At 42.6% G+C, this 26,770-nt stretch overlaps 1 protein-coding gene across 4 annotated transcripts in view; it reads left to right on the forward strand.

The window, feature by feature from the left end:
- LOC125761057 (hemicentin-1-like) overlaps nucleotides 1–26,770 on the forward strand; it is a 104,120-nt gene that overhangs the window by 40,527 nt on the left and 36,823 nt on the right. For 3 of the 4 annotated variants that reach the window (XM_049421841.1, XM_049421839.1, XM_049421842.1), the window contains 2 exons: nucleotides 1,780–2,571; nucleotides 26,293–26,409. In XM_049421841.1, the coding sequence (XP_049277798.1) occupies nucleotides 2,256–2,571; nucleotides 26,293–26,409 (433 nt within the window). In that variant the 5' untranslated portion in view covers nucleotides 1,780–2,255. Of the gene's footprint in view, nucleotides 1–721; nucleotides 2,572–26,292; nucleotides 26,410–26,770 lie in introns of all 4 variants that reach the window. The other variant, XM_049421840.1, reaches the window with a different exon arrangement.

Raw genomic sequence — 26,770 nt, forward strand, 5'->3', positions numbered from 1 at the left:
GATTTGATCTCAAATTATGGTTAATAACTACAACATGGGTCAAATCATCTGCCGGGCTGCACCCAGTCTTGTCCCTTACAGCCGGGTCGATTTTGCTTCTTAAAGTTGACAAATTTAATCACTAACCCTTGTCACCGTCACGTACCTTCGTAATCGCTTTTCGGTGGTTTCTCTTTCAGTGATTTTTCTCCCCATCCCTTTTTTTATCCCCTTTGCCGACCATCGTAACACATTCTCATAGGAAGTTTTATAAAACAAACAAAAAATAAAAGAACATTTACCACGGATAGGAAAATGGCAAAGAGATCCGATCCTTCGCAAGCCGTCACGAGCAAGGATAAAAATTGAATTTCAATTTTCATCGCTCGCACCGTACTGCGCCGGTGTTGCATTGCATCCTGTCTGCACTGAACTTTGATGGTGAAAAATAGACCCATTGCTATCGGTGACCCTTCTCGGACCCACGAATTGGGTGAAGCACGGTAAGGGTAGGGCACGAGATGCGGTGCAAGATTTTCTCTTTTCCCGGGCACGAGAGAAGAATGTATTATGTTCTACGTTTTTTTTTCTTAACTTTATTCTACCTTCAACCTTCTAAAGGTTGTTTTGTTCTGCTCGGCTTCCTTCTTTTTTCTGATGTTTTATTTTCCGGATTTTTCTCACACGTTGAAATTCATTTTTCTATCGTATTTTTTTCTCCATTTCTCCTTTTTCATTCCAGACCATTTACGCTCGAACGGAAAGTTGATACGACGGCCCGATCTGCAACACTACACGCTAACAACGGATTTCATTCAACGTGAAAAACCAAACGAAAAGTGAATCCCGTGGCAAACGCTGACAGGGAGTCGAATCTTCCCATTCCACCCGCCCTTCCTTATCCATTTGATTGCCAAAGCCACACACACACATACACGTAGGCAAACTTCCTTCGTGTCGAGGTCCCGGAACAGAAAACGAACCGAGAAAAACCAATTATGATGTGAGAAAAATCAGAACCAGGAGTATTTTTTCTCCCGTTTTGCACCGTCTTTCGTTTGTTTTCTGTGGCCTGCGGGAAAATCGCGCACGAATGAAAATTTGAGTTAAAAGTGATCTTTTTTTTTCGTTGAGTTCGTGGTTGGGCCGAGAAATCGCACATCCAGCATGCTTTCAAGCAATTTCACTGCTACCAGAGCGAAAGGCAAATGAGGACGAAGGCCCGAAAACTAGAAACGAAATTTTTTCGAACACCAACAGAGAGCGGACCTTTATTTTGTGGTTTGGGGTTTTTTCATATAGGAGTGTATGTGTGTCCTCCCTTTTGTGCGGTTTTCCACTAAACTGATTCAGGCACGTTTGCTGCACATTTGTGAAGGAAATTTTATGTGAAAAGAATTGTAACGAGTAGAGCAATTAGATTTGTTAGCGCGTGAATAACATCATAAACCTTTCGCGTACTGCTTCCTTCCAAGCAGCAAAAAAAAGTGCCAACGCCTTCCAACGACCGTCGCACGAAAACATTAATTCTTGGTCGTTAAACTGTTGTTTTTTTTTCTGCTTCGTGTGTGCTTCATCTAGGGGTGGTTACCGTTTTGCGCATCGGTTTCTTTTCTTTTTTTTTGTTTTCTGCATGTGATTGGCGGTGTGCGTGCGTAGTTTGTTTAAGGTTAAACAAACCTTCCCCATGCGGCCTGTGATTGTGTTTAATGTGCTTTACTTACCATGAATTGGGCTTTTCCCATTTATGTTTGCGCTCCATTCACACTCCATTCGGATTATCAACGTCTATTTCTGCAGGTGATGGATTTCCTTTTCGACACGAGTGCTGCGGGCTTCGGGAGCAGGCGTAAGCGATAGTCGCGATAGTGAGACGTGAAGTTTTAGTAATTTTCTAGGCCATTTTGAAGTGTTGCCCAAAAGTGAGTGAAGTGTATTGTAAGTTTTTTGGGGGGGTGCAAACATTTTTCCCTTCACGACCGATGCTCCCACGAAACCCCGCCCAGAAGCTAGCGGGGTGGTGCTTCCTGTTTAGTAAGTTTTACGACCATTTTGGTACGAGCCCGAAAACGGAAAGTCACAACAAATGCTTACATTTACATTAGTGGCTAGTGGCTAGCGGAGGCACAACAAATCAGTGAGTAAAAATAACAAATCACGGCCCCATTAAAGTGACGTGACGGTGTTCGCGGTGTTGCGTGTGCCGGGTAAACAAAACTGCGTAGCATAAATAATCGATTCCCAACGAACGAAGTCGGCACGTGGCGCGTGGCAGTATGGAAATTTACAACCGCCGGCGGCTGGAAGCCGTTTCCGGCGCCGCAGTGTGTGAATCCGATGATGAAGGACCGACGGCACAAGGTGGTACGGTATCGAGCGGATGGTGTGGTGTCGAGAGCCGCATCAACGGTGGTGAGAAGGAACATCAACATGGCACCCTTAGTAGTACGCCTTCCACGCCAACACCGGCCTGCACAGACAGTGTTGCAAGCCGGTGGAAAATTCGCGGAAGGATCTACCATCGGTCCCACCTGCACCTGTTGCTAGTCGCTGCCGTGCTGCTGATACACATGCTTGTAAATATTAGAATAGGTAAGTGGCATCTTTGTACGCCCGTGAATGATTAAATGATTTAACATGATGGTTTGTTTTTTGGAAAAGTAACGTAGCGGAAACAGAATGTTTTTTATTGGAACTGCGAGAAAGTAGAGAGAAATACGAATTTTCATAGAATTATTTTAAGTTGTAATCTTTAGTGTCGTGTTAACTTCAAATTTGAACGTTTGCTCTGATTTAATCCCTTGAGAAAAGGCATCATTCTGTGTTGTTAACGCCTAAAAGTATGCAATTTTTTGCTATCAAATCGGTTTTAACATAAAATTAGCAATGACTTACTCCTTGACTACTTTTTGGAGCAGAATTACGTATGATAAAAAGAAATAAGAATAAGTGTTTCACAAACTTGTAAAAACATACAATTTGCATAGGGCTTTAGAAACTATTTAATAAAACTTATAGACAAACTTTAAGGACAAAAATCGTAGCAATACTTTTAACAGCCTTCAGCACTTTCAACTTCCAAACTACTTCTCGTTGTATGACGTGTTTTAAAAAAAACCATACATAAAACATTACCTTTTATTAATTTCATCAACACCACATCAGAACGATTCACCATTTCCATAACCCCATATCGCGTTCCGACATGCACAGGCAATTATTTACCCGTAAAAAGTCGTCGCACTCGTCATTGCGGCACATCAAAATTAACCTGCTTTGACACATGCCAAACGTCGACCACAAACGGTTTGCCATAAATTTTGTCTCAAATTTCCCATTTCCCCGCGGCACCCATCCCAGGGCAGGGGGATCCTCCCTCCAACCACTATTCGCGTCATGCTAATTCGTGCATCAAAACTGTCATCACACACCGCTTAACCGGTACCCGTGGGGGGTGCTGGTGCGGGGTTGTCTCATCACCGATGTCAGCCCAATGTACACGAGGGAGTCCTTTGAAATCACATTCATAACCCTTTCTGCGGCAAACCATACACGCCATTCCGTTTCCCTGGTGCCACGTTTCAATTTCGTTGCCAAGTGATTTCCCGTTCTGACACCTTGATGGACGTGAATTTGTCCCGAATATTTTATGACAGTGTCGTTAGTGATATCAGCGTGGCGTTGATCTCACTAGTGCCACACGATGACTAATATTCAATCCACAGTGCTCATTCCGCGGTGCAGCACTGTCGGCGTGATTTCGCACAAAACCGTACGAGGCACTTGTCTAACCTATTGGTGTTCAGAAGGGTTCAGTTACGTTACCCTTTTCTTTTGTACGCTATACTTTCCTCCGTGCGGCGCGCGTTAAGGAGCAAGAAACCGACCTGGCAACAGATGCTTTCTTTGGGGGCTTCGCAGCTAAGTAGACTGGATTTGCCAGACATCACCATCCATCATGCTGCCAATCCAGGTGGCCCACAGCGTTTGTGTGTAACCGGAGCGATACCAGACGCACACAATGGTGCCGGGAAAATGTGCTCATTCAATTAGGAGATTGATGAATATGATCACAGGAGAAATTTAATGAGTTTTTAATTTAACACCATCCCCTTTCTCACTGCGCTGGGACGTACGAATCTTCGCAAACGGATGGTAAAGCAAGCGTAAAAGTCAATCTAGTTTAGAAAGTGCAGCCAACGACACGTTTGATCGTGTACTTTGCAGATTACTACTTTACGCAAATTTTGCGTCTCGTGGCGAATAAAATCTCGTGGTTTTTGAGCTTCTCGGTGTGAATGCTGCTTTACACGCAGACAGTGTGAAGTTTTTCTTATGATTTAATCGTCATCCATACCGGTCTTTGAAGTTTTCTGTGTGAAAAATTAAATTACTTCTCATTCCCTGACTGCATGATCCAACGAATCATTTTGGTACTCTTCGCATGTCAGCAAAAAACTTGCAAAGTATAATCTCCGTTTGCTGCAAGCGCTTAGGGTGGAATTAATATTGTACACTTGAGTTATTAGTTGAACCATGTCTTAATATGCTCTGTCTGGAATTATTGTCACATAATAGAAAGAGATAGCGTTTTTTTTTCTCTTGAAATTCCATGTCAATTTTCAAATTGTGTGTTTTAAGACGTTACTTAAATTTCATGTTAAAGAGATGAAGAAGCATATACTTTCGTAATTATGTAATGTAATTTTTTTTTCTCGTTGAGATACTAACTGGCAAGAAGCATGCACCCAATAACTTGTCATGCCTGATGATCAGGCTCAAAAGCATACAAATCCATGAAAACGACAATTTGATTGTTTATACGCTGTTAAAACGTGTTCTGTTAGTTCTGAACTATTCGACGACCGGATCGCGGAAAGAAGAAGATCCTCGGCTTGCAAATAAACCGATTTAAAATTATAATGTTTATGGACCAGGGCGGGTCAGGTGGTGTATGTGATAAACACCACCCGGCCTGGGACAGGGCTGGGTATCAAATCGCATCCGGACCGTCCCCTTGCAGCATGGACATACTATCCGGGTACTTGGTAAAAATAAGTCTAGTAAGCCCGAGAAGGTCTGTGTGACCTTAAGGGTAGTTAAACCTATAAGAGAGAGAGAGAGAGAGAGAGAGAGAGAGAGAAGCCAAAATGTCAGGTATGACCTTCTAGGTCATCCAAATTTATCAACGCTAGTGACATAATTTGAAAGAGTTCATTCTGTTGAAATTTGCAACATTTTCAAGTAAAACGCCTAAAGATAGACACTTCTCATCACAACTGTTTCCCGTTAATCCTAATGTACGTATCTCAAACTGTAGCTTATTTAAACTAATTCAAGCATGGTGCGTCCGCACTCAAAGTGCAAGATTTACGACTGATGTTTATTCACTACCTCTACCGTCGTTTGCAATATTGATGCGTGTCGAAAATTCTTCCACACGATTATCGCCCATCATCCTTTCCTGCATTCCGTATGCGAGAAACCATCCCCGTTCTCTTCCATCCCGGTCGAGAACACGCAGAAGTAAAAGGGAAATGGAAAATCTGTTCGCATTCACGTTTTCCGTACAGGTTTTGCTGATTGATGCTGACGTTTTGTAAGCGTTCGGAATCCCTGAAAACCTTCGCGGTCCGTGAGGTGGATTAGTGTACGTTTTGGTCCGATGGGCTTTTAATTGATTTCACTGTTTGTGTGAGTGTGTGTACGTAGTTCAGAGTGGTGTGCGTCTATCGATGCATTCGCTCTGCTCCATCCTGGGTATGTTGGGATTTACCAGACCCCAAAAATCCCGTACACCAAACGCAAACGCATCATCCGAACCTGGAGCAAAAGCAACACACCCGGCAACAAGACAGGAGCAAATGCCGGAAAATGAATGGTTTGCTACCGTTACTTAATTGCATATGAATATTTTATGCCCTGATGGGTGAAGCTGTGGCAACCGTAATTACCGGTGCCCGTAAGTCCCGGTTGTTCTTCCGCGTGCAGAACACGTGTGCACACGGTCCGGAAATTTGTTGTGCCGAAAAGCTTCCTGTTGGCGGGCGGTAAGGAGTAGTGCTGGGTTTAATGGGAAACTAAAGGTATGGTGTGACCGCATGTGAAGACGTTTTGCTGTAGGTACACACCAAGCACACTTTAACAAATCAGACAAATTCAAAAAACGAGGATTCAAAATAGAAGTTTTGTTGCGTTGAGAAAAGAAAAAAAAAACAGTCATCACATCGATTTTCCTTCCCAATCTATAGTGAACGTTGACATAATGGCAAATTAGAAGCTGCTCGCTGTCACAAAGGATTAAGGGCTATAATCAAGACAAGCATATTGCACGTGCCTTCGCATGCCTTCAATCAAGCGCGTTGAACCGTAAAACCTTCATCCACTTACCCTTGGCAGAAGGAAGCACGCTTCCATATATTCCACTAGTAACTAGCCTCAACTGCTATGATAATGCATTTTGCAGCATCCACGGCCACTGTCAGTGTGGTCAGTATGCCTGCAGCGTTTGCGATAAGAGAATGCGATAAGAGATGCAAATTTTACCAAACCCACACGAACACATGCACACACACACACGTAGACTGCAGTGGACGGGCAAATTTACACCTCGATCGAAAACACGGTCAACACTCAACCGGCTGAGTGGGGTAATTGCATTTCACCTTGCGCATAATCAGCATCTAACAAGACGGCACATGAAGTGTGTAGCAATGTGTTGATCGAGGATATTGATCGGTGTGGTGAATACCAGCAGCAAGGCAAACGCGGTACGTGCCTTTAATACATTTAATTATATCAATCTCCCCGCGTGTTTGTGTGTCTGTGTGCGGGTGACGATCATCTGCGAGAAACTGCTCGATTGCACGGGAAATGTGATTTCGTCGCACAATTTATGCTTCCGAAGGTACGATAATTTAATTGCCATGAGCAATATTTAACGACACAAATATCGTTCCCATCGTGCACCGTAGCGATGGGTAAAGGTTGTGTGGTGAATTATCGCTACCCGGCGCATAATGTTTGCTGTAATTTACGCTTCAAATGCTATACAGCTTTGCAAAAAACATTCCTTCGCCGAGTAGGAAACATTTGGAAAAGCGTTTGTATCGCCAATTTATGGTGACGCTAACCGCTTATCATTCTACCCCGAACGCAGAGAAGACTGGTGCTTAACATATTTTTAAACATTTCTTGTTTTTTTTTGCCATCCTTTCTGCTCACGTTCTTCACGTCGCTTCGGTGTTACGTTTGATAGGCAGCGAAGTGTAAAGGTGTGCCATTTTTTAGAAAGCTTTCTTCCACTTTGCCCCATCCTGAGCATTTTGGTGCGATCCCACTTTCCTGGTGCCATATGCTTTATGTTTGGTGACACCCTTCACACGAATCATTTTCGCGTACGTGCCAACCCGCGGGCGGGCGGGGAGGGATGATGTTTTAATGCTTACGGGACCACCGGCAGCACCATTCCCATGCTTCCCCATCTCATTAAAAATGAAGCAGTAAAACCTGCCCCAAAAGCGAATCACGTACCGCCGGTTATGTTTCATTGGCGAAAGTTTATTAGGAAATAAAACGTGAAAACCTTCTTGCCATTTTTTTCCCTTCCCATTCATTCATACCGCCTCTCACTCTCTCTTCCTTTAAGGGTAGTGTAGTGTGTATGTACGATTGGCAAGGTGAGCAGCACACGGTGGTCACATGGGAAACCCCATTCGGTACAGGGAAGTGAATTGGTGGATCTTCTTTGTATCGCGGAGAAACGAACGATTGCTCTCCTTCATACGCAGACAAACGGAAACCTAACCCGGGGGTGGTTTTTGCGAAACGAATGATGATTGGGACGACATTTTCGGTTTGCCATACCACGCTCCCGGGCAAAGATGTCCTTTTTCGCCAATTCAACATTCGGGTGGAACGGGTGGAACCCAAAAAAAGGCCAAAAAAAAACACCGACGAATGATCTAAACGCACGCCGGGACCTGGTGGTCAGGTGGATTCCGTGGCTAAAATAAATTAATGTAGCATGTTTTTCCGGGTGGGTTCGGTTTTTTTTTCTTTTGAGTTTTCGTTCCCTTTTCCCCACCAGAAACTGCTTCAAGCAAAATGACGGATGATTTCCTTTGCGATGGTTTGTTTGGCACGTGCAAAGGGCTGATGATTCTGCCAGCATCGGGTAAAGGGATGGGCACATGGTTTCCTACCCCTTCTCAACAGAAATGTCATTTTCATGCCGACTTGAACAAATTGACCAGTCTTTTTTTTATTTGGTTTCCTTCCTTAACCCAAGAGGAGTCGAAAATCTTTCCCTAAAAAACATCGTTTGTACGGACGATAATTACATAAGTAGCAAGGTGGTCCATAACATGCTAAAAGCCGCTCCCTCCCGAACATACGAAACGTCGTCCTACTCAAACAAATTCGTGAGCAAATTGAAGCCCACGCCACTTGGGAGCCGTCTCGGCGAAACGGTTACACCGGAGTTCGGGTGTTTGTTTGTTGTTTTTCACAGCTTTCCTTCTTTCGCTCGGCTTTTTTCCCCCCGGCAGGGCAAAATTTTTTCAGCTAAACTGGTGACAAAATGTTTCACTATTACATTTCAACCACCACGCTACTGCAACATTAACGGGCTCGTGGCGATTCGTATGGGAAGGACAGCGACACCGTTACTGTTACGATGGGGCATGTTGCAATCATGCCAATGATAATGGTAATGATCGTAATGATGACGAAAATGGGAAACTTTTGCTGCATGAAGGAACACATCCGGGTGACTAAAACCTTTTCCCAAACAACGGTCCTACCCAGTGGTGCAGTAATCCTAACCGACGGCTAACTCCTTACACTATTCGATTGGGTTCCGAATGTGCCGGTCTTACTCACCGTACGTTCGGTCGAGAACCCCCAAGCAACGCTGAAGTTAATAAATGAATCATTACAAGCGTGTCCTTTTCATGTCTTGATAGCCTTTTGCGACATTTCGGTTGGGTTGGGAAAATTGCACGCCACAGTTTTCGTCTTGTTTTTTTTTTCATCTTCCTTTTTTGACCCGCTTTTCCATTCAAACTCCACGCCCGAACTATGTGGGTTCCCGGTGTACCGGCAAGTATCATAAACGCTGGTAGGCCATTGTGTCATCCGATACGATTATCGTCGTAATGATGATGTTTACACGGTTTGATACGGCTAAAAGTTGGGCGTGTACGATTAGCGAGCGTCCAGCCGGTCAAGAAAATGCTACCTCCAAAGTCCACGGCTGCTAACCATAAAGGACAACCAACAAAAAAAAACCCATCGCATGTGCGGACACCGCACACAATGTTAAGTGAGATGAAAAATGATCCACCATTTAGCGGTAATCTTTGGTGTGGGATTGCACTTGGCGGTTTTTCGGTGGGTCCGCCATCTTGGGGACAATAATTCAATTTATTGTACCATGCCGGATGTGGCTTGGTGCTACCGGAAATGTTAACCCCTCCAACCCAACGACACCGCTCCGCTCCGGCTCTATGGCTATGGTGTCGGACGTCTTAGTTACGATGATATAGTGCGATTCGTGGCCATTATGGTCACATTATGGGGATCTAGTGGTTGAGAGGTGAACAAATGTTCGTTTGTAAGCGCAAATTGGTTTGAAATCTTCAAGATTTCCTAACGGTTGGTTATGAAATTAATGTATGTGAAGATTCATAGCAGAGAAGAAAAAACATTCTAGACTATGGTTTCCAGTAAAATTCAACTCAAGGTATTAAAACGTATTCATTTTGTATATACTCATAAAGGAACGCCTATTAAAATGTAAAGCATAACAGTTTCTTTCTGTTTCAAAATTCAAATCCACAAAATGTTACCCAAAATGGAATAAAATATAAAACAACCTAAAATTGAAAGCATAATAAGCGAACGATAAGCTTAGCCACCACCAGAAACGTACGCGATAAACAGGTTTATGGAAAAATTATGCAAAAGAGAAAATTTCAACAAACCCCAACGCAGATCACTTTTGACTTTTGGTTATCTAATCATGTTCCAAAGTGTACGCCCGTTTGCGTTGCGTTCGTCACAAGTTTATCATCACCATGATGTCATCTAAGAAAAAGCAGACCTAGAACGGTGTGGCAAAGCGTACGAAGCAAAACTTTAGATTAAAAGATAGTGTTTTGGAGAAAGTTTTGCATCGAAACGAGTTGTCTTCTAGGAAGTGCTGGTTGTTGGTTGAGTTTTTTTGCTACTTTTTGTAGCTCCCCATTCCTTTTACCTGAGAAAGGCAGAAATGCAGCACTTATGTCGAAGGACGAAAAAAAAGACCAACAACATTACTAATGGAAAATTAGTTCTCAAATAGTGTCTTTATACAACTAACAAAGTTCTAAAGGACACACGGGAACATAAATTTTATAAGTAACTCATGGACGCACAGCTTCCCGCTTACATGATGGATGTATTTTTGGACGTTTCCTTGTCAGCAAACGGTGAGACGTCAACACTCGTCGATCAATTACAACATCCTGCCGAAAACAACTGTCAATCTTATTTTGCCGTGTGAAAAGAGCGGTTACTGACGGGTGGCTTACGAGAATAGTACCAGTTTCCCGGAACCGCTTGATAAGGTTACAGATGCTCGAGGGATAAACTGACAGATTTCGCACGCTTTCTCCCTGGTGCACAACTTGTTCGGAAAACCGATGACCAACAGGCGCCAGATGGGTGGGGAAGGAAATTGAGATGAAGACATCACAATCATGCTGATGGGGTCCGGGGGTGTGTAGGGATGTTTGGAAAAAATAAGCACGAAATGTCGGTGTAACGAGAATTTAATCCCTTTAACATGATTGCTGCAGTGACAGTGGATGAAGGAGTGCTGGTCCTGTGTTGGACTGTCAATTGACGTGAGCGTCTTAAAGCAAAAGTAAAGCTGAAAAAAATGAACTTCGAACTATTTGATACATTTACTCAGTTCATAAGGCTCCATTATATAACGCCTAAACGACAATACAGAAATGGTTACATCACTTAAAAGTGTTAAAAACACATACACTCGATAAGGATTTAAGTCGAGCACACCCAAGTTCTTGGGTTGAACACCATGGGTGATGTTTGGAAGCTGGTCCACAGTATTTCTTCGTTCATCTAAACTAAAGGGAAATGCCTTCCAAAGCACTACAATTCCACCCGTTCGCATGATGTCCGGTTCGATGATTTGCCGTCCTGAGAAAAGGTTTTCCATTCTTTTCAAATTTTCGGTTTTTTTTCTCTCACTCTCTCAGGACACAGATCTTAAGAAGCCCATTTTCAGGACATTGAAATAGCTGGCGATTCTGTCTTTCCTTCTTCGTTTCGTTGACAGATACTGCTTTGTTGTCGGTTTGCCGGTATTTGTGTGTGTGTGTGCGGGGTCGTACGGGGAATCGTTTCCGTCAGCTCGTGAAACACATTTTCGGGCACGTCGCCTGTCACCATGAATGACCACCACCAAAACGCGAGTGGGATTTGGAGTATTTTTCTTATACACATTTTTTTGTTGCCTTTGCTTGTCCCTTTGCGCCTTCATCTTATCTGCTAAATGCGAATGGAATTTAATTTAAAATGCTTCTCTCTCTCTCTGTCGCTTTCTATCGCTTCACATTTCGCACATGGCCATCATCACTTTGGCTCGCCGTCAAACTGGCCGTCGAATGGTTTTCTCTTTTTTCCCCCCTGCCGTTCCCATTTATGCTCGTCCATTTATGATCTTAATTAAGTGATAAAGCATTTGTTCATTCACTTCTGCTTCAGGGGGCCCTTTTATTGCAGTTCCCTGCACACGGGTTGGCGACCTAGCCAAGAGTTCCAGAACATCAGGACGACGACGGTTGCGTCGGTCCTATCTTTCGATCATCCATTTTCCAAACCAAGGCACTGGTCTACTTTCTTTTGCAGACTCTTTAACCTTTTTTAAACCCCCTCCAAACGATTTGGTGTCGTTTCCGTTTTTTTAATGTTGTTGCAAACCACCCAAACCGGTCCGGTCGGCCTCCGGGAACATCAATCTTCCGAGCATTCTGCTCTTGTGCGACTTTCACAATTTATCACGATCACGATGTACTGCTATTTCGTTCGGTTGGAAATTTACTCCTCACGTTCACTTACGAATTCGATCAATGGCCGTACCGGTGGAACAGTACGTCCATACTTTGAAATAGTTTTCATCACCTTTTCCAATCCCAAGCCCAGCCACTGTCCTTCATTGTTGTGCTGCTCGCAAGTGAATTGGTCTTTCGACTGCCAACGGGAATTGTTGGGATTATTTGATGCGATGGAATTTTTCACTCTTCGTACTTGGAATTTCCCGTGCAGCACAATGAATGACAGAAAGGGATGAGCTTTTTTTTGTTGTTGCGAGTGTATATTCGACGTGTTTTGTGGTTAGATTGTCGAGCCTCACGTCCCTACCAGCCTCATCGTCAATTATTATCAGAAGTTTTATCAACCAGCCTGAAACGGTGCAACGGTGGCAGAGGGTTACCATAGAAGCGATACGTACTCTCTACACCGTCGAAGAATGGAAGCCCATTTCGATTGATCCATGATACTGTATGAAGAATTTGAATGAGATGCAAATTGGCCACCCAAAATCCCTTTGATACACGGGGTTTCAGGATGTGATCCAGCTTTTACCCTTATTAGAGCGTTTGGGGGATGGTACACATGCGAGAGCTTTTAGCCTTTGATGCAAACCGGCAGAAATCATCATCGTGTGCACTTGCCATCGTAAGCTTGCGTTTCACTACCAACGGATCGTGCATTTGCATAAAATATCGAATTTAGTATGTAAATATGTTTTTGTTTGTCCGGAAGCAGTTGTAATTGAATTTTAGCTCCCTTAAGATGGCCCCGGGAACGTTAGATGGTTACGAACCGAACGTTCGGCAATGTTTTAAAACCCAGAGATGTGTGTATAGTTGTTTGTATAGGGGTGGAAAAAACTGAATCCTACAACGATCTTGCAAAGAAACGAGACGAGAACTAACGACCCGAGGGAGGGTCCGATGCAGATTTTCCATGTCTTTGGCATATTTTCTGGTTCGCTTGCTTAAAAGGTATTATAAGCAGAAGGAAAAGAGAAAAACAAGATAAGTCATCAGGATGATGCATATGCCGAGCAGCATCCCAAAGCCGGGGAACAAACTGCAACAAACATTCTTGACATATCTACCACGCGGTCTCCTTTCTCGTAATGCTAACTTTGTAATCCTGCTTCGTTCAAGTTCTCCCATTACGGAACATCCCAACAGGGTTCCGGAGAGTGAAATTTATGAGCTTGTATGGATGAGTGTAGCTGTATGGAAAATGAAAAATTACACAAAAACCTGGGTACAGAAGGTAATGGTTGCATAATCGCCCAATCCTCTGCCAAGTGTGTCTCGACATTCGCCTTTAGTATACCTTCCCCAAGCCTTTAAAAGCGAAAAGCAGAAAAGCTTCTGTGCTCGGCTTCTTCATAAATGAGAACAAATTCGTTTATCAATTATGAGATCACTTGAAACTTATGCAACCAGCATGGATTTCTTGGCCCATGCCCGTACCCATTAACTGTAAAACTTCATGTGCGCACATGGACACGCACAACGCCTCTCCGAAAGACTCCGATGGCTCCCAAAAGCATTGTGGCTGCCAAAACAATTGCGCAAAGTTTCGGCAAAGATTGCACCATTAAACATGACAATAAAATTGCACCCCAAAGGCACCCGTTCGGGCTGCGTGAACAGAGGGATGGGTGGACAGCACCGTGAGCAGCGGCACTATTTAGCATCGATTGTTTCGTGTAGCGAGGCGCGTGTCTCGAGGCGCAAAAAACATTAGCAATTTGATTCGTGCTGGTGCTCTTTGCCCTTTTGCATTGAAGATGCCGAGCCGTTGAAAAGTTTCCCACTGCCAGTATACCCGGGGCCCGAAAATGTGCGCGCGAAATGTGAAATAATAGTCTTTGGCAGGGCAAACAACACAATCGTTATGGTGCTAGAAACGGGCACGTGACCGACCTCTGCTGAAGCTCTTGTGAATGAGAAATTAACATTTGCTGCCAGCATTGTACAGCAGGGTGGCATTATAATTTGTTTTGTTAGTTATTGCTGTTGCTCCTTTTTCGGTCACCAGATAATTGTTGCTGCGGCAATGTAAATTTTGTGATATTATTCTATTTTTTTGGTAGAATACTTTTGCATAAAGCTAAAGGATTAAAATTTTGTTTCGTTAGGCAAAATGCATACAAAATTGATTGCATATAAAAGTGTATTACAACGCTTAATAAAAAAATCTTTAACAAAAAAAATTGCTAATTGCATACTGTCAGGCGTCTTATACCCGAAATGAAAAGATCCGGTAATTAAGTAGAAAATTACGTAGAAAATAGAAATTACGTAGCACTCTGATTTGCCGCCCAAATGCGACGATTCGTACCAACTTAAGGACGAAAAACAGGTCAATCGATGCTTAAATGGTGCAATGCAACATCCAAAACTGCTTACGTACAAAACGTACGTGCTCAAACTAATTGATTAGGAGCTAAAGATATGTATTCCGCAGAAAATCATACCGGTTATAATGATGACTATTATTAATGATGGGCACACGCTGCCGCATTGGCATCCTCTCCATCCTGTATCTATGCTGCAGATAAATAACTACCAATAATTAGCATCGATCACAGCATGTAAAAGAAAGCGCGTGGAAAGCATTGGCAAAATAAATAACAACCATAAAAGCTTCTTCGGTCGAACTTTTCCCGTTCGATCTGATCGCTGATAGGGAGCGACCCGCAGCAATCGAGTCTTTCAGTACGTTGCCCGTCGAGCTAAAAGCTACTAGTCTGGGTCCCCTAGTCATCGCCGTTCACATGTTCGATCACCCACCCCCGGAAAAACACTTAAGCAGTACCGGTTAGGCATCCGAACTAAACTTTACTCCAATTGCTTGCGGCTTTTCCTGACATTTTTGTGCGGAACGAGCTCACCCTTCTACCGGTGGCTGTTTCGGGAGGGTTTTTTTTCTCGTTCGATTGTAACCAACAAACAAATGTCGGGAATGGTATCAGATGTAGTTGCCATTTTCCTCTTTTATGCTTCTTTTCCCAACTAACCAGTGCCACCATGGTTCATCCACTTTGCTGCCGTTTTTCTTTATTGGAAAACTTTTAACAAGGCATCAAGCGATACAAGAGATTGTGAAGATTGCTTCAGCCTGCTACAACTTCGTGGAACCCGTCTGCTGGACCCTGGACGATGAGTGAAAGTATTTATGAAGTAAACTTAACCTATCATGTAGCAGCAAAGGCGAAGCCCGAGCAGGCGGATCGCTTGACAAAGAGGAACGAGTGGATAGAAAATAGCTGCCAGATTGTAGTGGCACCGTCTAACGAAATGAAATGAGAATCTGCTTTCGCACTGAAGCACTTGCCCTTTCACAATACGAACGATGCAATTGCTCAATGTGCATTCATGCATTCATTCACTTTGCTTCTCCTTTTTTTCTTTCTTTGCCCCTATAGACATTATGAAACACAAAGTAAATCAATTAACTTATTTGTTGGATTTTTTTTAAGAAAGCAATATTAAATATTTCTTGTTCGAGGTTAGTTGGAATATGCTTCCACGATACTCTAACAGGCCGGGGAATAGGAGATAAAGTGTAGAATGAAAACTGATAAACTTTTGCAATGATTCTCCAGCACCACTTGGGGCCATGATAAATTGAACATTATGATTCTAGGTGAGTGAACGCAGTAGTGGCCATTTACTACCTGCAGCACCAAACGGCTGCTAGGAACATTGCGTCGAACCGAGCGTAGATAAGTGATGGCGGAGGAGAGGGAGACAGATAGATAGAAAGAAGCCCAACATGCTCCCAAGGCTAACTGTAATCGGTAACGGCTCCGTGGGCTTCGATACTGTTTGACGACTGCCGTAGATTGAATTGAAAAATCAAAGATGCGAAAATGATTGCGGCAAATCCTTGCCGACCAACGCATCACCGAACCGACCGCGAACGAACGGCATGGCGGCGAGCTGATCGAAATGGATGTTTTTATATGCTGATGATCGGCATCTCAGCCGGTTGTCGTTCTCTGTGGACTCGCAATGGATGGATGATTTTTATTCCTTTTTTTTTTTTTTTGTTCAGCTGGCTTCACCCTGTACAACACTGCAAAATCCATCTTGGGTAGCTTTTTTGTTGCCATGGTTCGAGTGAGAGTGTATGTGTGATTTGTTCCATGATGTAGTCAAACGGTTTAAGAAGATCTTCCCATTTCAAGTGGCACACGGCAAAAGTAGCTTATTCTTCTTGAGATAAAGCGACGAAGCGGTAGAGCAAATGGGCTTTGGAACTAGGGGGGGTTTGGTTCGTTGCCTGTAAGTACACGAAAACAGAATCCCTCGCCAACAGCAACGTCCGCAGGATAGTGCGGTGTGGCCTTATCTTCACGAGCACTCGTGCTGCATTTCGTTGTATGTGTGTGTGGGTTAGTGGATTTCGTTCCCTTTTCCCATCCACGCAACGTCCAACACTAAATTGAATTGTCGTAGATTGTGTGAGGTGTTTGGTTGGTAATAGAATTTTCCTCCAGCTGTCCTGTTTTTCCGAAGTTTCTAAGAGTGTGTGTGTGTGTGGTTTTCCTTTTGCTGTCACAGCTGAAAGCAATCGTAGATTTGTGCTTCATTTTAACTTGTCGAATCTTTTCCATTCCTGTTGTAGGGAAACACTTTTTTATAAAGTGAATTCAAAGTAAATGGAAAAAGTACTATTGTCGATACGGAAACTCCACACATTCGCACAGTGATGAGCTAACGATTGTCAGTTGATGGCAGAAAGGCTAGGCTTTTGTCACAGTTTGCCGATTACCGATTGACCTACTCTAACCTTTTCCCATTTACCACCACCGAAAAACCATCGGAAATGCACTCAATCGGTAGTCAGTTAAAAAAAAAGAAGTTGCATAACCCCAACCGACCGGGAAAAACAAGTGCAAATGAAAACAATATTAATTACTATAATTATCACAACGTGTGGTCAGAACGGGTAAAGCCGTGCATCATAAATTGATTAAATGCCATGAATATGCATGATTTATCGCTGACGTTACTGCGAAACCTGGACCGTGCCATCGGGCCCGACCGGTGCACGCATATCCGATGCGATTTATCTTTTTTCTTTTATACATTTTTGCTTTCTGTTTTGTTTTCCTCTTCCTTTACTTTGCTTCCTGTGCTGCATTTTTACAGCACAACTCGCAGTTCCTTCCGCTTCAAACGAACTTGCAAAATGTTACCAACGTGCCATTCCTCGCTCGCTAACGGATGCTTCGTTTGAAATGGAAAATTTAATTTTCTCTGTTTTTTATCCTTTTTTTTGCCCTCTTTTTTGTTGCATTCAAAATGCTGACCCTATGTGGGTATTAATATTTCATTGCGTTTAAATTCCTTCACACATGGCTTGGGTGTGAAACCGAACTGCATCGTAAGGGGTTGTACGTGGGGCTGTACGTGAACACAATCACTAAACCACGAAGAATTTAATACTGAAACATTCATTGCAGCAGTTAAGCGGGATGAAGGGTGTCTTAAATCGTTCAACGCTGTGATGGATTTGGCATTTTAAATGGTGGTTTTGAATGGGGAATTAAATATTAAATTTCCTTCATGTCTTTACATAGCTGCATGAAGGATTTTAGCTGCATGAAGGATTTATTTAAGTTTTATTTACTCTAAGAAAATTGCTGGATAATAACTTGACATAGAACGTTAATTGAATCGAAATGGAAGGCTTATTTATTTGTTTGAAACCATGAATCCTTGCTTTATTTTTTATTATTTTTCTTGTATTATACAAACAATTGTATTATACAATTATTGGATTAAAACAAACATTCCAGATAAACATTCAAATGTTATAAATCGGTTTGAAAACGGTGACTGTTTCATTAACATGATTTGTTATTATTAGGACACAACAAGAATGATTTATCTACCTAGCAGCAAGCATGTTAAGTGATTAAAATTCACCCACTCGTTGGATTTCCCCTCCTTCATTGAAATCACATTCTTACGAACTGGCAAATGTGATCGCAATAATGAAGCCATTCTCAACCAGCGAACCGAACGGGTACGTGGAACAATGTGTGAAAGAAATAATGAATAATAAATAAGGATTTGAAATTCATAGCTTATTTTCCTACCTAAAGCGCAAGTGTCTGTGTGTGAAGCGATAATAATTATGCTGCTGACAATGCAGGTCAGTAAAGGCTTACAAGGCCTGCGTAGCTGGTTGATTCACAACAAGAGGTTAACGTTTAAACCAGAGAAAATTTGCATAATTAATGAAAACAGTGTTTCGCCTTAATGCGATTGGTGCAAAATGGAAAAGAGGGTATATCAAGTTCGAAGGTTTTTTTTTTGTTATTCACTTGAAAGGAATTTGATTTCAACAAATATAATAAAATATTTCTTCCTGACAAACTATTTTACATCAAACCGAATATAGGACGCAAACGATCAAAGGGATGTAATGCTGCAGTGTGGCATTTTTTTGTTGTTCTTGTTATCATCCCTATCGTTTGTCTGATGTTGAGAAACAAATCTAATCCCATTTCTATCCTCTCGAACCATCTCCTTCACTAGTCAAACAATTCTTCTTGCGCCACAGAACAAACAGTAGAGGAAGAAAACACATCTACCTTCCTGCTGATGCGAACGATCCTTTGATTTGACTCACCTCATGAAACCTGTGCGTCACAATCAAACTCCAAATGCTTTCGAACACCGCATGCCTGCAGTTTCGAGAACCAATTCCAATTTAGTGAAGCGTTATTTTGCTGCCATGTTTACCGACTTGCTGTGCGCTGGGTCGAGCAGAAAATGGAACCATGTACGATGCGGTATCATTGCGGGTGGATTCCAACTCGATCCAGCTCGATTCAAATTACCGTAGTGAGTCATCGCAGCAAGAAGCAGAAAGAAGTGGCCACCGGTAACAAGCTGGGAACTGAAAGAGCAAAATAACTTATGGCAGAATTGATTGTTACAACACTCCAACTACGGTGTTCTTTAAAGCCAATTCTTGGCACTATTTTCCTAGTCGGTCGAAGAAATCATCCAATGTCCGGAAATGTACACAGCGCACACAATCTTCCGGAATGGCAAGATAGGAAATGAGATAAGCGATAGAAATACTCATTTCCAATCGAACATGTTTTGTTGATTTATTCTTCGCAAACTTGTGTTTTTCGTACACTGTATCGATTTGTTTTACTTCAATACGTCTCGTTCGGTGTGTAAAATGTGAAAGAAATTTGATAAGCCCATTTAATTCAAACTCATCAAAACTATCTTTGTTGGAGGGGTATTTTCTATCGCCTTGTAAATCCTTCTTAAGACAATCTTTAACGAATAGAAACCACCGACATCATAAGCCATTAAAGCGCTCATTTTAACTCCAGCAAAGCTTCTTGATGCCTCCGGTTGCTACCGCTTTCCCCTCACAGGCGCTTTACAGTGCGCTGGTCAGGGCTTAGGGAGGGCTTACGATGATGGGCCGTTATTGTTTTACTTTTCCCGGACAATCCATGTTTGCCACACTGCTTGTCGCGAAGGATGAGATTGGTGCTTTGACTTCATTTTCATCGGCAAATCTTCCTAATCCGGGCTTTGCGCAGTTCATGACTGTTACCATTTGCCATCGAATAGACAACTTTCGAAAACGGTCCCTCTCGCCAACACTATTCATCGTGCCGTGAAGATATTTATAAAACCGAAAATAAATAAAGCAAATGAAAACACCAAGAAGCATAAGGCAATTAATGGGCGCTTTTGTTTATGTATGTCTTAAGAAAATGAGCTTTTCATGTAAATTTGCGCTCAAATTGTGAGTTTGCTAACCTAAGGGTGGAAAGTAAAGAATAAACGATAGTTTGTAACGGATTGCTTTATAATGGGGAATGATTTGGTAAAAAGGTTCTTCTTGTAATGTACATTTTGATATCGAATTTACCCAAAAATAAACGGCAATTACTATACTAACTCATGAATTTTAGATTTCTCAGGTTTATTTAAGCACACCGTTCTATTGTGAAAATTTCACTAATCGTTCCATCAAACTATATACAGAAATAGCCTTCCCCGAATGCTTACCCGCAAACTGACATAGAACCATTTAAATATTCATTCACTACAACACAAATCAGCGACTCTAGGAGGATTAAGCAACTTGGGCAGCTTCCGTAAGCGTTGCGATAATGCACGCCCGCTACCAACCAGTAACGGGGGCGAACATTTTCGGCTGTCGTTCTCCATCGGGCTGGGAAGAGATTTCTGCTCCCTTTTGGTTGGGCGGAAGATTTAAAATATAATGAAGTTAGGCAATTCATACCGCGTATAGAGCTTCGCATCCCACAAACGGTAAAGAAGTAAGAAGCGAACCTATCATTATGGTCACCGGCATCTTCGGGCGCTCATACAAACTCGCCCACCAACCGACTGAACTTATCGCGGGAACAGAGCAAGAAAAAACCCCACACCTGCCGGTAAAAAGGACGGGAAGTGATTTTAGGACAAAGCAGAAGGTAAGCAGGCAGAAAAATATGCTTCAACCGCGCATAAAGGCAGCAATCGACTATCTACTAATGCACGATGGGCATTTGCCGCAACAATAGTCCATAAAATCAACTGTGTATGGGGACCCGAAAGAAAGATAGGTATTTAATCAACAAGATTAAACTGAAAAATCTTTACTTTAGTCGCATCTGTAGCTAATCTAGAATCTGAGAGACGAAGTCTAAATTAAATGTTGAATTCTTGAATGAAGAATCTTCTTTTTTGTTTACTTTAAAACGACAATTATTTAAAATAATTTAAAATTTATATTTTCTTTCTGATTTTTTCTGAAGCTAATGAAATATGTCATTACCAGAGACAGAGCAGAGCCATTTGTAAATATCTAGGTTATATTCTAAGGGATGGAAACATTTTGACAAAATTTTTGAAATCTCCATCAACAATCAAGTGTTTGCAAATGTCGTTATGGAAGAGGCATTGGGTAAAGTCATTTAATGTTTATTAAATAATTATGTAAAATAAATACTGTCACGAAGTGAAATAAACCTGCGCGAGTATATATCTCCAAAACAATTTGATTTGTTTCTTCAATTCAACGTTGTATTTAGTGAACAACGTGAAGTACTAGGCGCCTCCATCGATCATTAGTTTTTATGTTGCATTTTTGTACTTTGTTATTAATTTTTTTCTGTAATGATAATTTGGAACAACAACAAAATTTTCTCTTTACAAATCTCTACTATTCTATCCCAACATTTGGTCCAAACTGCCCACTGTGCCTATAAGATGCGCAGTAAGAGGGGAAAAAACCAACCAAAACTCACCATGAATACATCCTTACCATCTTTCCGTTCTGCGAGAGTGAATCGTCCCGTTTTTATTTTTTTGCTTTCCGGTGCTCGGTTACGATTTTCGGTGCCTCTTATTATTATTATAACGTAGAATTTATGAGATAATTAAACTTGGTGAACGATAACCACATTTTGCGGAATCCACCACCACCGCGCGTATCCCGCGAATGGGCGAAACTCGGGGGAAAAAAACTCCCGCTCAAAGTCTTGCCTTTTCCCTATTCTGCTATGGTGGGGATGATTTCCACCAGCCAAATCGCGCACAAACCATATTGAAAGAAGGTATATGGTAGAGCAAGATATGGTAGGGAAACGGGAAGCGAGGAAAGGGAAGGTAAACGCAACGGAACAGGTCTCGTTCGGCTCGTTTACGGGCTGATTTATCGTTGACACGACCCGTCACGCCAGACAGTACAGTACACGGCGGGATACATGAACCTGACAGTTCTTTATATCCCAGCAAGACACGATCCCCATCCCGATCCCCATGCTCGCGCACTAATTTGGTTACGCAAAGAGGGAAAAAGTTTTGTTACAGTGTGCATGAGTGTGTGTATATGTGAGGGTGTGTATTTAGCAGAAAGACCCTCCCACATTATAACGACGCTCTGGCTAGCAACATTTGACATTTTTGGGAGGCAAAATGCATTACGACACGGTTCTGTCACAGCCTTCAGGCTGATTCTGGTTGCCACCATTTCCGGTGACGTATTAACCAACTTTCCATCGAATTAGTCGTTCACGCGGTGAATCTGCACTTTAATCCAAACCGATTTCAACCAAACTGGATCGACAAAACGGCAAAGCTGATAATCGCCAGCATAAACCGTCGTATTAATGCAATTAAAATCCACTCTGAGTTTCTGCTCGGTACTATGGTGCTCGAGTGTGTCATGCACCGTTCCACCGTGTACCGTGGCCGTGTCTTCGCCCTCGCAGGGCTTTTATCTTAATTGCACGCCTAGAAGCCTTCATCGTTTCTCCGCGTTCGTGTGTGTCAGCCGGTGGGTGTGTTTTAAGCGGTTAATAAAATTTTCATAATTCCCGACTTGATTCAATTCTCAGTCGGAGCCGATTCCTTCCGGCCGACCGATTCGGACGTGTGGCAACAAGGATGCGACCATACGCCGGTATTATACGGTCTGCTAACTTCACCAAATCCAGTCTTCCTTTCACTCCCTTACCGCGGGGTGGATTATATGCTTCCAAAAAAGGGGTACCTCCCCACGGTAATGTCACACATTGGCCATCGGTATACGACAACGAGGACGATCATGATGATGATGATGATGATGATGAAGCTGATGGGCCTTTCAAACGTCTATGTGCTGTCGGTGACACTACTAAAAACGTCACAGCGATGAAGCGATAGTAAAGTGGCGTTTACAAAGGCAAAAGCAACATCCAGCAACGCGAATGTCAAACGAACCATTTCCACTGAAGTAATGTGCATCGTTTGATGTTGCTGAAAGCCGTAGCATATGGATAGCTATGCTGCTCACCGTGCAAAAGTTTGCTGGGTCGGAAAAAATGGTCCACTACGCCACTCACCCCCGATCATCAACCGCCCCCGATGGTAGCAAATGTCTCATTACGTATCGTTATGCCAGCTTTCGGTTCGTTAAAAGCTTAATTCTCCATTTCCGTCCATGCTGCTACCATCGTTGCGCTTTTGCAAATGCTTAATTTTCATTTGGATTAGCGCACAGACACACTGAATGGGACAGGCTCTGAGTGTGTACGACAATTTGGCTGATTAAAATCGAATGGCCGTTAACACGGGCAGGGGACGGGAACATGGGACGGGAACAAGTGCGACCATGAAAATGGGAAAGCTAAATTCAATAGAAATGCTTTTAAAATTTACACCCCTCCCTTACATCCCCATACTTCCTACAAACACACACACACACACATCAAGACGACGAGTGCGCACTTGGTTTCGTTCGGCTTTTGTAATTATAAAACTATTTCCCTTCCGGTGGAATCATACACCAACGGAATGTTTCTCATGACACTAGAAGCGTAGTGTCTATTCCAAATGCGAAAAGTATCCTCTTGTTACTATCAGCGCAACTGGAATGTGAACGTTGTGCTGGTGTATGATTTCCCCATTTTAAACTCGTTCTCAATTGACAACAGATGGTAAAAGCGATAGCGGTCTAGCATATGCTCCATATGCGCACGTTATGTTAAAGCTCGTTTTGCTGGGGAAAGACGACATGCCAACGAATCGCTTCTGTGCTTTCTTCACCATTTTCCGGTTACGGTGCTGTTTGGCAGTGTATGTATGTGTTTGTTTATTTGCACAACAGTTTTTGCATAATATCAACCACCATTTTCGAACATGTACACGACTGTTAGGGAGCGTGTTTTTTCCCATCTCGGTTAAACGGTTTCAATTAAGAGCGAAATGATTATTGCCGTCGACGAAAGCAGCGGAACGGTTGTTGCTGTGTCGTCGATTGCCAACCGTTAAATGTTTTTTTCATCATTTAAACGTGGCTTGTTGAAGCTTTTCCGTATAGCAGAGCGAAAAAAAAACATACAACAACAACAGTGACTATGGCAAGCAGAAGGAAAATCTCTTCACACGTTTAGCAATGGGTTAGCACAGAAAAAGGGTTATTGGAATGGATCATACATCATGCAGTCCTGTGGGAGATAGTTATTTGATGGAATTTTCAAGCTAGTTTTTCTTCTGTTTCCGTGAGGAATTATTATCGTATCGTTGGAAGATGCTTGAAGGGTTTTGGTTGAAGGTTTAACTCTTGAAGTTTTTGCCGAAATTAAGGTACACATAATATTTAGTTTAAATTATACTGTTCAACACACTCTACTGTATACTCTTATAAATACACTACCAACATCTTCAACAAAAAAACACATTTTCGTGATTAAGCAATACTCTTTCATGCGTGAAACATGCTTAAGAATGGCTAAATTTCCCACTCCCCAACAACCCGTTCCAAACACGTGTGAATGAACAAACCTTTTAACCTACAGCTCAACGAAATACTTGGTGCTGAAGGCGGTTAGCAGCCTGGCTCCGAAAGGTGCAAGCCACTGTAAAGTAATTTGTGCGTTTAGTACGCTACCTGCTTGACGCCCGTACCGGGAACTTTCACTGGGTCTGAAGGCGACGTTTATCAAAAGTGGCCCCAGAAATGTTTCGGAAACCGTGCAAAACCCCGTCGGAAAAACCCGCAGCAATGTTGAAGCCATTGGTACTAAGCATTACTTCACCTGCATACTGTACCGCCTGGTACGGTTCAAAAGCGACACAAAACCTGATCCGTGCCATCGTGAGCAACCCGATATTTCTACGCCCAACCGGGTGGAAAACTCCACCTGTCACGGATGGCAAACACAATTATAATCCACTCGGGCCCCGTCAAGGCCACATGTATTTTGGTGCGGTTCGTCGTTTCGTACCGGCAGCATCTGTGCTGGGTGCTGGTTTGTCGGGAGATCCTGCAGGATCACGGAATGGAGTGATATCGTACGACAACAGATGTGGCTTCAAGCATGCCCGTATGCACGGTGGTGGAAGTGGTTTCTACAAAATCAACCAACTTAAGCGAATTATAAATAGATTTATCTTTGCCCATTGTTATGGTGTACGTTTCAGCGTACATAGAATGCGAATTTTCCCCTCCGAATAATGATGCGTGATTGCAATGCTCTTCAAAATGAGGGTTGTTGCAAAGTAATGTCATTACTCACATATAAATCAAACATAATTTATTGCATATTTTTACATTAAAATATATTTTTTTAATCATAGAAAAAAGGTTTATATAAGCACCGCTTCAATGAAAGCAAAAAGCTTTAAACTTTCCAAAACAAACCACAGAACAAGACGAACAAACCAAACAATACAAAAAAAAGAACCATATCAATTTTCTTTTCCCTCGAACAAAAACTAAATCTTGGCACTCGTCTCATGCACAAATCTTCCCTTTTAGCCAAGGCTAAGCCACCGAAGCACAAAAGCTGAGCCGGCCAATTAATATGAGAGGCAAAACTTATCCCTAGCTCCGTGTGCGCTCGGATGAATAATTTTCACCAAGTGCCATTTATTATTCACCGTCCCATGCTTTTCCAAACCGGACATCTCGGCCCGGTGGAGAACGAGATGTTGCATCAGATTTTCTTTCTCACACTCTCCTCCCCCTTCTGGTGGTCTGTTTTAGAAGGGAAGAAAATGAAAAGTTTTTCCCCGTACGGTCACTAACACCGCCACGCGCAACTGTACGACGCGGTGATGTTACCTTCGTTAGGGCCTGTTCTTTCATAAGTTGGAAAAACTATCTACCAGGGATAAGTGGGACGAAATAAAAAGGAAAAGCTAAAAACCAAAAAGGCAAAAATAGAAGCGACAGAGAACGATAATTCAGATGGCCTGATTTTGTTGGGGTAGTATATGGTAACCAAGCAAGTAAAGCAAAAAAAAAAATCCCTACTTCGGCTAAAAACCCGAGAAACATTTCAAGCTCAATTGCAAGCTATTCACGGGGCTCTTCTATCACCAATTAAAAATGTATATACATTATTCAGTGGGGCATGATAAAAAAAATTTTTTCCTCCCACCAACCGTGCTCGTGAAACAAGCTGGCGGGAATATACTGCCTTCTGAAATTTGTGTCACTTCTGATGGGTCACGATGAGACAGTTGAACAGGCACGTTAACTTCAATATGCACTACGTTGAATTAAAAATTCAATCTTGAACCGTCATCTTAAAGTTGATTTAAAAATAGCGTCTTGTTCCATGTATGCCAGCAGCTAACGTGGTATTCCCATCCCGAAGCACTTTCGAATCCACACTTTTCTAATGGTCAACTTTTTTTCTACCTTCACCAATGTCTTTCACAGGAGAAGCAGCTAGTCAAATACTCAACAAAGCGGAACCACTATTCATCTCCAGATCGGAAGCATTCAAGTTCGCTGTCGGCGATACGATTACACTACCGTGCGAAGTAGCCTCTCCAGGTAAGCGTCGAATGGATTCCCTTTTTCTCAAACACACACACACACACACACACAAACAATATCTTCTCCAGGCACACAATCTTCTCGGGACGCATCTTCTAGAACCCTTTCGCATCTCGCACCGGATGCCCCAACAATCCTGAAAACACCAAACAAATGGCTGCAAGGAAGGCATTCATTTCTCAGATTATTTTTTATACTTTGCCGGACCGTATTCCTCCCCAGGGGAGCCATAACAATGTGGAAATTATCCACAGGAGGTTCCTACTGGAGGTTCTTTGCGCGTTCTCGTACGCTCGTACAACCGCCGGCAACCAAACCAAAACGGTCAGCAAGCGACCGAAACAAGCGATCAACCCCG

This window comes from Anopheles funestus, chromosome 2RL, assembly GCF_943734845.2.
Source record: "Anopheles funestus chromosome 2RL, idAnoFuneDA-416_04, whole genome shotgun sequence".
NCBI classification, from domain to species: domain Eukaryota; kingdom Metazoa; phylum Arthropoda; class Insecta; order Diptera; family Culicidae; genus Anopheles; species Anopheles funestus.